This window comes from Eretmochelys imbricata, chromosome 4 (assembly GCF_965152235.1).
Source record: "Eretmochelys imbricata isolate rEreImb1 chromosome 4, rEreImb1.hap1, whole genome shotgun sequence".
Taxonomy (NCBI): domain Eukaryota; kingdom Metazoa; phylum Chordata; order Testudines; family Cheloniidae; genus Eretmochelys; species Eretmochelys imbricata.
The window spans coordinates 16,637,059-16,648,875 of record NC_135575.1 but is presented as its reverse complement, the minus strand read 5'-3'; the positions used below and the strand labels follow the sequence as shown (position 1 = coordinate 16,648,875).

General features: G+C 41.2%; 1 protein-coding gene across 2 annotated transcripts in view; it reads right to left on the bottom strand.

The window, feature by feature from the left end:
• Nucleotides 1–4,908: 4,908 nt before the first annotated feature.
• SDAD1 (SDA1 domain containing 1) overlaps nucleotides 4,909–11,817 on the bottom strand; it is a 34,399-nt gene continuing 27,490 nt past the window's right edge. For both annotated transcript variants that reach the window (XM_077814904.1, XM_077814903.1), the window contains exons 20-22: nucleotides 11,318–11,402; nucleotides 10,676–10,837; nucleotides 4,909–5,351 (exon numbers count right to left, since the gene is read on the bottom strand). In XM_077814904.1, coding sequence (XP_077671030.1) covers nucleotides 5,301–5,351; nucleotides 10,676–10,837; nucleotides 11,318–11,402 — 298 coding nt within the window. In that variant the 3' untranslated portion in view covers nucleotides 4,909–5,300. The remainder of the gene's footprint in view (nucleotides 5,352–10,675; nucleotides 10,838–11,317; nucleotides 11,403–11,817) is intronic.

Sequence of the window (11,817 nt, the reverse complement as noted above, 5' to 3'; positions counted from 1 at the left end):
TCTGGCCAACTCTTAAAGGTGGTGTGGGTATCAGATAAACAAAGCATTAGCTATTGTTTACATTTTCTAGCGTAGAAACCTTTAAAGTGGAGGGAAAACGAATTAAAAAAAAAAATCAATCCAGCTTCTAACTTCGGGCTTTGCAACGTAGTGTGAAGTGTTTTTAAAAGGGAACTTGTCAAAAGAAAAGCAGGGTGGGGAGAGGGACAGACAACAAAAAGGACAGAGATGAGAGGGGGAAATGTGACAGAAACAGGATGCAAATTATTATTTTTGAATAAAAAAACTGCATAGCAAAACGCTACAGAAAAGTAATTGGTTAGGTGCTATCAGCGGGGGGTGGGGGTGGGGTGGTATAGACATGCACTTTATTTCATCTTCCAACAGATTTAGGCATCATTCTGCAAGTGACTCAGTATGGCCAAATCTCTGCCCCATATGGTGTCAGGTTCAGGAGAGGGGCATTGTTTTAGAACAGTCATGCAGATCCCATTCTTCCACTAACTGTTCCAGGTTTGGACAATAGAATACCCTAACTGTGCACATCCACAATCATTTGATTGAACAAGCTGTGAAGTTTGTTTTATTTTAAACAAAAAAGGGGAAAGTATGTACTGTTGATGTAGCTGTGTTGGTCCCAGGATATTGGAGAAACAAGGTAGGTGATATATCATCTTTTATTGGAGCAACTTCTGTGGGTGAGAGAGACAAGCTTTCCCGTTTATTGGGAGGTTTCAGAGTAACAGCCGTGTTAGTCTGTATTCGCAAAAAGAAAAGGAGTACTTGTGGCACCTTAGAGACTAACCAATTTATTTGAGCATAAGCTTTCGTGAGCTACAGCTCACTTCATCGGATGCATACTGTGGAAAGTGTAGAAGATCTTTTTATATACACACAAAGCATGAAAAAAATACCTCCTCCCACCCCACTCTCCTGCTGGTAATAGCTTATCTAAAGTGATCACTCTCCTTACAATATGTATGATAATCAAGGTGGGCCATTTCCAGCACAAATCCAGGGTTTAAACAAGAACGTCGGGGAGGGGGGGTAGGAAAAAACAAGGGGAAATAGGTTACCTTGCATAATGACTTAGCCATTCCCAGTCTCTATTCAAGCCTAAGTTAATTGTATCCAATTTGCAAATGAATTCTAATTCAACAGTTTCTCGCTGGAGTCTGGATTTGAAGTTTTTTTGTTGTAATATAGCAACTTTCATGTCTGTAATCGTGTGACCAGAGAGATTGTAGTGTTCTCTGACTGGTTTATGTGACCTAGAATCTTATTTTCGATGTCTCCGACTCAAGGAATATTTCCAACATACCTCTGAACAACATACTAATCCACAGAGACCTCCCTACCAACACTACAAAAAGAAGGATTCTAGGTGGACTCCTCCTGAAGGTCAAAACAGCAGACTGGACTTCTACATAGAGTGCTTCCGCCGACGTGCATGGGCTGAAATTGTGGAAAAGAAGCATCACTTGCCCCATAACCTCAGCAGTGCGGAACACAATGCCATCCACAGCCTCAGAAACAACTCCGACATCATAATCATAAAGGTTGACAAAGGAGGTGCTGTTGTCATCATAAATAGGTCGGAATATGAACAAGAGGCTGCTCGGCAGCTCTCCAACACCACTTTCTACAAGCCATTACCCTCTGATCCCACTGAGAGGTACCAAAAGCAACTACAGCATTTGCTCAAGAAACTCCCTGAAAAAGCACAAGATCAAATCCACACAGACGCACCCCTGGAACCCTGACCTGGGATATTCTACCTACTACCCAAGATCCATAAACCTGGAAATCCTGGGCGCCCCATCATGTCAGGCATTGGCACCCTGACAGCAGGACTGTCTGGCTATGTAGACTCCCTCCTCAGGCCCTACGCTACCAGCACTCCCAGCTACCTTCGAGACAACACTGACTTCCTGAGGAAACTACAATCCATCGGTGATCTTCCTGATAACACCATCCTGGCCGCTATGGATGTAGAAGCCCTCTACACCAACATTCCACACAAAGATGGACTACAAGCCGTCAAGAACACTATCCCCGATAATGTCACGGCAAACCTGGTGGCTGAACTTTGTGACTTTGTCCTTACCCATAAGTATTTTACATTTGGGGACAATGTATACCTTCAGATCAGCGGCACTGCTATGGGTACCCGCATGGCCCCACAGTATGCCAACATTTTTATGGCTGATTTAGAACAACGCTTCCTCAGCTCTCGTCCCCTAACGCCCCTACTCTACTTGCGCTATATTGATGACATCATCATCTGGACCCATGGAAAAGAAGCCCTTGAGGAATTCCACCATGATTTCAACAATTTCCATCCCACCATCAACCTTGGCCTGGTCCAGTCCACACAAGAGATCCACTTCCTGGACACTACAGTGCTAATAAACAATGGTCACATAAACACCACCCTATCCCGGAAACCTACTGACTGCTATTCCTACCTACATGCCTCCAGCTTTCACCCTGACCACACCACACGATCCATTGTCTACAGCCAAGCTCTGCGATACAACCGAATTTGCTCCAACCCTTTAGACAGAGACAAACACCTACAAGATCTCTATCAAGCATTCTTACAACTACAATACCCACCTGTGGAAGTGAAGAAACAGATTGATAGAGCCAGAAGAGTTCCCAGAAGTCACCTACTACAGAACAGGCCTAACAAAGAAAATAACAGAACGCCACTAGCCGTCACCTTCAGCCCCCAACTAAAACCCCTCCAACGCATTATTAAGGATCTACAACCTATCCTGAAGGATGACCCAACACTCTCACAAATCTTGGGAGACAGGCCAGTCCTTGCCTACAGACAGCCCCCCAACCTGAAGCAAATACTCACCAGCAACCACATACCACACAACAGAACCACTAACCCAGGAACCTATCCTTGCAACTGTGCCCACATCTATTCAGGGGACACCATCACAGGGCCTAATAACATCAGCCACCCTATCAGAGGCTCGTTCACCTGCACATCCACCAATGTGATATATGCCATCATGTGCCAGCAATGCCCCTCTGCCATGTACATTGGTCAAACTGGACAGTCTCTACGTAAAAGAATAAATGGACGCAAATCAGATGTCAAGAATTATAACATTCATAAACCAGTTGGAGAACACTTCAATCTCTCTGGTCACGCGATTACAGACATGAAAGTTGCGATATTACAACAAAAAAACTTCAAATCCAGACTCCAGCAAGAAACTGTTGAATTAGAATTCATTTTCAAATTGGATACAATTAACTTAGGCTTGAATAGAGACTGGGAGTGGCTAAGTCATTATGCAAGGTAACCTATTTCCCCTTGTTTTTTCCTACCCGCTCCCCCCCCCCCCCCGCCTCAGACGTTCTTGTTAAACCCTGGATTTGTGCTGGAAATGGCCCACCTTGATTATCATACACATTGTAAGGAGAGTGATCACTTTAGATAAGCTATTACCAGCAGGAGAGTGGGGTGGGAGGAGGTATTTTTTCATGCTTTGTGTGTATATAAAAAGATCTTCTACACTTTCCACAGTATGCATCCGATGAAGTGAGCTGTAGCTCACGAAAGCTTATGCTCAAATAAATTGGTTAGTCTCTAAGGTGCCACAAGTACTCCTTTTCTTTTTGCGTTTATTGGGAGTTCTTCAGGTCTGGGAAAGGTAAGTGTCACAGCTAAAAACAAGACTGAACCTGTACTTTAGCATAAGCTGTTAACACATATTCTAAAAGGACCATTCAAGATTAAGGGGCCTGTTAACACCTCTGTGGTCACAGGACACAAAAAGGGGCAGGGAGAAGGGGGTGCTATACTAGGACAAGTCACCAACTTAAAGCAGCACCAGACTCTGCCACAACAACAGATGCAACACCTGCAGACAAATCTCCACGGCTACAACAATCAATGTCCACCACAACACACCTTTCAAGAGCCATGGGTCCTACACATGTCACAACATGTGGTGCCTAGTGGTGTACCTCAGCCAGTGCACTAAATGTCCCAACAGCTATGGGGAGGAAACCAGACAATAACTACACCCTTGAATGAACTCACAAGAAAATGATAGAAGACAAAACTATCATATCACCTGTGGGTGAACACAGTCCTCATCCTCAAAGGAAACCTGCACAACATTTTCAAAAGACAAGCCTGGGAGTTTAAATTCATAACTTTGCTAGCCATTAAAAAACATAGCCTTAATAAAGACACTGGATTTATAGCTTATTACAACACTCCGTAACCCACTAACCCCCATTTTTGTCCTATGACTACAGGCATGTTAACGGGCCACTTCATCTTCAAAGGTCCCTAAGAAACAGTGGTTCTCAGCCAGGGGCTGCAAGCAGGTTTCAGGGGGTTCTCTGAACATGGCCAGCATTAAGCTTGCTAGGGCCAGGGGCAGAAAGCCAAAGCCCTGCTGCGCCAGACTGCAGCCTGGGCTCCTGGAGCTGAAGCCGAAGCCTGAGCAACTTATTTTTGCGGTGGCCCCCGGGGCATATTGCCCGGGGCAATTGCCCTGCTTTCTACTCCCGAATACTGGTCCTGGCTTTTATACGCAAAGAAAAAGTTGTTGTGACACAGGTGGGCTGTGGAGTTTTTACATCATGTTGGGGGGGGGGGGGGTGTTCAGAAAGAAAAAAGTTGAGAATGCCTGCCTTAGAATATGCGCTAACTACTTATGCTAAACTATCTGCTCTATCTTGTATTTAGCTGTGACACTTTGGTTACCTTTCTCAGACCTGAAAAAGAGCTCTGTGTAGCATGAAAGCTTCTCTCAGACCAACAGAAGTTGGTCTAATAAAAGCGATTACCTCAGTCCTCACCCACCTTCTATTTCTAAAAGCGGGAAATTAAAGTTAACCGTTTTCAAAGTCCTTTAAAAAATTACATGCTTATGAAAGGCACAAAGTTTTTAATCTATGTAAAAGTTATTTTACATGGATTGATCTAGGATTTACATTTTCCATGATTCAGGCAAAACATTTAACAATGAAATTCTCCTTGCTTTAGTTAATATTTACAGGGACATAACCAGTTAACTCAAAATAAGTTATATTCAATAAAAGGTAACAGCCTCCCTTCTGAAGATGCTTCTAGAATGCAGGATCTCTTGACGCCAACACGTACAAATGAGACTCATTTGGTGCTGCAGAGTTATATTCAATGGACATCCAATTCTTCAGTACAGGTGATCTTGTACTTTCCAATATAAAAATTATTTTCTAGGGTTATTACTATACCCACAGTAAGGATATAAAACAGTCCGCTCCTTTGTTGTTTTAAGTTATTTCACCAGCCTTTTTCTCTTTTTCAAAAGTGCATCTCGTAATGCCAACTAGAATACAAAAAACAAATAAATAAAATAAATCGTGTTGCATAACAGTGCAATATTGAGGTATTCTGACTACAAGTTTTCAAGTATTTAACTGGTTGCAGAGTAGCAGCCATGTTAGTCTGTATCCGCAAAAAGAAAAGGAGTACTTGTGGCACCTCAGAGACTAATAAATTTATTTGAGCATAAGCTTTTGTGGGCCACAGCCCACTTCAGCCCACTTTATCAGATGCATCTGATGAAGTGGGCTGTAGCCCACAAAAGCTTATGCTCAAATAAAGTTGTTAGTCTCCAAGGTGTCATAAGTAGTCCAGTTCTTTTTAAGTATTTAACTGAAATACCAATATAGCACCCATCATGCAGCAATCCCCATGTGATGTGAAAACCGTATATATATAAAATCCTGTTCATTGCTGGCATGTAGCCACCTATAGGATGGGAGACATTAGCAGGCAAGATCGCCACACAGGAATTCAAAAAACACACCATAGTTAAAACTGTGGCCTTAATTCAGTTATAGATTGGAGGACAAGTGCTACTAATTATAGCAGGGACTAGATTTTCCTAGATGCAATAGCTGACAGATTTCTTCACCTAACTGTAGCCAAACCAGCAAGATGTGATGCCATTTTAGATTTGGTATTGGTGAGTAGTGTGGATCTCATAGAAGAGCTGGTTGTAGGTGACCCTTGGTTCACGTGATCATGAGCTAATTCATTTTAAACTAAATGGAAGGATAAACAAAAATGGATCTGCAACTAGGATTTCAAAAGGGTAAACTTTAAAAAAATTAAGGGAAGTAGTTAGGGAAGTGGACTGGACTGAAGCACTCAAGGATCTGAATGTGGAGGAGGCTTGGAATTACTTGAAGTCAAAATTGCAGAAAGTATCTGAAGCCTGCATCCCAAGCAAGGAGAAAAAGTCCATAGGGAAGGGTTGCAGACCAAGCTGGATGAGCAAGCATCTCAAACAGGTTATTAAGACACAGTACAAAGCCTATGAGGAATGGAGGAAGGGATGGATCAACAAGGAAAACTACCTCTTGGAAGTCAGAAAGTGCAGGGGAAAAGTGAGAATTGCCAAAAGCCAAGCAGAGTTGGACCTTGCAAAGGAAATTAAAACTAACAGTAAAATGTTCTATAGCCGTATAAATAAAAAGAAAACAAGGAAAGAAGAAGTGGGACCGCTAAGCACAAAGGATGGGGAATTTTCCCCTGGGTCAGATTGGCAGAGACCCTGGAGGTATTTTGCCTTCCTCTGCAGCATGAGGCACGGGTCACTTGCAGGTTTAAATTAGTGTAAATGGTGGATTCTCTGTAACAAAGTCTTAAATCATTATTTGAGGACTTCAGTAACTCAGACAGAGGTTATGGATTGATGACAGGACGGGGTAAGTAAAGTTCTGTGGCTTGCAATGTGCAGGAGGTCAAGAGATCATGATGGTCCCTTCTGGCCTTAAAGTCTATGAGTCACCCGACTGGAATCAAGCCAGCCTGCCTGGGCTAGTGCCCTAGGTACTCTACGCACAGAGGTATTAACAGCTATGTATTTAATGTCACACACTTTTCTACTTTGAAACAGAACTTGGCACAAACAATTAGGAAGAGGTACATCAAGATAAAATTGGATATTCACTGCCAAAAGCTTTTATAAAAACAGTAATTTGGAAACAATTTAATTCTTATTTTAAGCACTTAGGAAAGTTTAATATACTAACTAAAATTACCCTTTTAAGGAAAAGCTATTATAACTTTTCTAGTGACACACTAATCAGGCTAGACTTAATAACTTAGTCTAGAAAATATTAAAAATGCCAAGAAACCAAGCAGATTATTTAGTACTTTAGGAAAAAAATCTCGATATATATTGTAAAAATGAGAGGCAAAGACCGCTCATAAACCCCTACACCAAAAACCATGGCAGGCACTGTCGTGATAGGGATCATACTCGCACCTAGATAGAATTGATAATACAACCAAGAAAGAGTCAGTGAAGTCCTAGATTCAAGCAGTAAACATAGCAGTAGTGACACTTCTTAGACACTGTACAATAAAAAAATCACTAATGTAATTAATGTAATATAAATGTTATTGCACTGTGTCAATGGCGTTAAACTGGAAAAGATCAGTACAATATCACTCTTGTCCCTTTAAGTAGGTTTAAAGTAATTTCTTTAAAGGGCAAATGAAGCTTCTTAAAAAAAAAGAAAAAAAGAAAAAGAAAAGACTGACATTTACAAGTACAGAGTCACTCCAGAGAGGTTCTGCCAGAAATGTAGACACATTTAAAACAGGGCTGTCAATTAAACACAAAACCAATCAACTAGATTAAAAAAATAGTCACGATTAATTGCAGTTTTAATCTCATTGTTAAACAATAACAGAAACACCAATTTAAAATTATAATATTTTAGATGTTTTCGTTTTAAAATATATTGATTTCAATTATAACCCAGAATATGTGTACAGTTCTCACTTGATATTTCTATTGCAAATATCTGCACTGTAAAAAAAAGAAATAGTATTTTTCATTCACCTCATACAAGTACTATAGTGCGATCTCTTTATCGTGAAAATTGTTGGGACTTGTAAGGGTTAAGTAAAGACCTGGGAAACCACTGGTGTGCTATCATGGTAATAGAGAGTAGGCATAGGCACGCACTATTTCTTCGCTTAATCGATAAAGTTACCATCCTCTCCCTTCCCTTCTGCTTGTTAAGGATAGATAAGCGCTGCAGCTGCATAAGGAATGTGGTTGTCTGAAGGATACCCTGTGTGTGAAGAAGTGTTATCTCCCCCCCCTTCCTTTCCCAGCTACATAAATGAGCTCGAGACATGGCCCCTTCCTCCCTTCCCTGCAAACTGCGATTAAGGGAACCTGTGGCTACAATTACATTTCTTTGCAGTATCTTCAAGGTAAAAATGTCTGTAGAATATGCTTAATGCTATAAACAGTAAACAGGGGCGGATATATGATATTCAGCATATAGCTATTAATATTCATTATATGGGCATTCATATTATCAAATAAGGGGTTTGGGGGCATTGTAGTAAATGTGGGTATTTACATATTAACTTAGATAAAAGAGCGTGATGTGATTAACTCAGGGCTTACTCAACAATTGGGTCAAGGGGAACAAGTACCGTAATAAAGAAATCCATTCACTCAATCCGCCTCTGGGTCCTCCTGCTCATTCTTTCCATCTCTAACAAAAATGCAACTTACAAACGTAGATTTTGTTTCTGAGTGCAGTTATGTAAACACACACAAAAATAAACCATGTCAAACTTTAGAGCCTAAAGTCCACTCAGTCCTACTTCTTGTTCATCCAATCACTTAGACAAACAAGTTGTTTATATTTACAGGAGATAATTCTGCCCGCTTATTTACATATGTCACCTGAAAGTGAGAACAGGCGTTCACATTGCATTGCTGTAGATAGCGCTGCGAAGTATTTACATGCCAGATATGCTTAACATTCGTAAGCCCCTTCATGCTTTAACTTGTAGTCTCAAATGTTTTACGTTGTTTCGTTTTTGAATGCAGTTATAGTAAAAAAAAAAAAAAATAATAATCCTACATTTGTAAATTGTACTTTCACAATAAAGAGATTGCACTACAGTACTTATATGAGGTGAATGAAAAATACGCATCTTTTTTTACACTGCAAATATTTGTAATAAAAATATAAAGTGAGCGCTGTACACTTTTTATCCTCTGCTGTAATTGAAAATCAATATATTTGAAAATGTAGAAAAACATCCAAAAATATTTATAATAAATTTAAACTGGTATTCTGTTATTGTTTAACAGTGCGATTACAACTGCGATTAATTGCAAAATTTATTTTAAAGGTTTGACACCCTAATTTAAAATGGGGATTTTAGCTCTGGAACTATAAAATCAAATTTTAGTTCTTTTAAGCCGTTCCCTTCCCAACAGGGGCCTTCAAGCCTTTTGGCTCAAATCACTAACACACTGCTTGTTTTGCTTCTCGCAGAGATCTGATGTAGTGAGGTAGTCTGGCTGCCTACCAAATCAGAGACGTCAACACCTCAATGCAAGTGCAGAGGATTAGCGAGCTCATTAAAGTACCTAAGCCACTCATTCACAAAGTGAACCTCTTGTGTTTTATAAGAGAGGGTGGAATCAGCACATTGCTGCAATCAATGGGGTCAGCCTAGATCCCACTTTTGTGGGAAATGGAGAAGATACCAAGTAAAGAGCAGATTTAGAGGTACTGCTCCAGGGTCATGTTATTTAATAAAAAAATCATATAAGAATACCCAGGATCTACTTTCCTCATCTGGTTTGTAAAGAAAAGCCACTGGCGGACCATTCTCAACACTGTTTGGCTGCCCTTAGCAGGGAATAAAAAGCCAGAAACAGACCCTGGAGCTACTCACTGGGACCCAAATCTTACCGACAAAGGTGTGTTTATAATGAAGTCAGTACATATGCTCTACCAAAGAGACAGCTTGGTAAGAAAGCCACAAGGCAGGATTTTCCTGGAAATGGCTCTTTGAACACTTCAAAACCGTCTGAGCAAGTATAGCGGCATTATAATAGTCAGCAACATTTTGGCCTTGATTTTCCAGAGCAGATGAGAGGATTTCAGGAGGCACCTTTGATCATAGATACAGCATGCCCACCCAGAATGAGAGGGAGGACAGACCTGTCTCTGGTGAATAAGGTAATCAGGAAGATGGTGACGGTGAAATGAGGGTTTGAAGAGGAGCCCAAAGGAAAAGAAAAGGATAGACTAAAAGGCCTGTCTGCAAAGCCAATTCTACCACGCAAAGGCAGCATGTTCTGTCACACTGGTGTCCCTGATTGTAGTATAATCAAAGTTTGATCTTGCCAATGCCAAGGGGCCCACGCTGTGTTATAATTACATGCCCATATTATGCTACAGCCCTAATATAACTTCACCACGATTTGGTGTTTTCTACGCAGACAAGTCCAAGCCAGTTATAAGAAAGCCCCCCAGCACTGGCAGCCATTGGTCTGCAAGAGCCCAGATCTGTGACTGCTACAAAGGTGGGACATTTGGGTAGGACATAGGCTAAGGGATGTATAGACTGCACAAGGGGCTTTTTTATTGGATTGGTTGGCAAGTGATCATTAGTTTAAGAGAAACAGCCTATTATATGTTCATTTGAACTAAGCTTTGTCACGGGAAATCTTTAAGTACATAAAACCTCCTAGAGCACGTGAGGGGCGCTTATTTTAGCTGAAATACAAATAACTAAAATTTGTTGCATACACTGCCCCTGACTAGTCTCCAATTTACTTTGTCACCAATGGGCTGAGTATTAAATACTGACCTGTTTTTCCCTGAAGGAACGTTTATTTTTTGTTCGGACATTGTGACTGTATTTCATCATCATAAAGTTCTTCTGCTTTTTCTTTTCTTTGTTAGTGGAGCTAGCGAACGGATTCATTTTAGTTTTTCTTTTCACAAATTCTTTTCTGTCTGTCTTTCCAGCCTAGGGAGGAAAAAAATATCCAAACAATTAAAGCCCACAGGGTTATCTTTTCTTCTCACAAGTCAGATCATCTAACTGGTCTCCATAGAAATGCCATTTACCCCTGCACACTTTCCACTCCTGGGGCTGCAAATCCAGACTCACTTTGCTTTCCTGAGCGATTTTATGTGCTTTGTGATTGGCTGTTTAACTGTATCTTTTGAATAAGAGCCTCTATTAAAAAAAAAAAAAAAAAAAAGGTTTTAAAATTCCCAGCATCAGCCACAGTCAGAGACAGGGAACCAGACTAAAGTTATCCATTGGTCTGTGCCAGGTCGGCAAAGAACCCAGGAGGGGGAAGCAACCAGTTACCTAGCTGTCATTCATGTCTGAGCCCTTTGAAACCTGCCCCTACTGTGTTCTTGTAACTCTGCAGGTTGCAAAGCCTGAAACCCCTGAAAATCTGCAAGGAAGAAGATCTGGAATATCATGGCTCCTCACCATGGCTGTGGCCAGTCTTGTTTCCTTGTCTGATTTAGGCTTCTTATGTAGATGCTCAATATCTCTGAGCGAAAGCAACTCTCCCCTGCAAAACAAAAAGAGATTATGATGTTGTCTCGCATCACGAGAGCTTCTACCACGCACGGATCTATCCTCACCCTCTCTATCATCTCTCATTCATTCTCGAGATATGGCTTCTGAGCTCACTGCCCACTTTCACACAAGCACCTGTATGCTTTGTCCCATGCTGCCCTTATGCATGGGAGGAGCTACCCATAAACATCTGCACAGCTGCCTCAGTGTCCACCTTCAAATCCCTTTTTAACTACCATACCTACAAAAATCTCAGCAGTGGTCAGTCAGCCGGTGTGCTGAGACCACAGCCTATCAAGCTGACAAGTATCGTCTCATTGTTCCCTTGTGCTGACCCCCCTATATTCACTCACTGCCTTGTCTCATACTTAGATTGGAAGCTGTGTAGCATGAGGACACATCTTTTT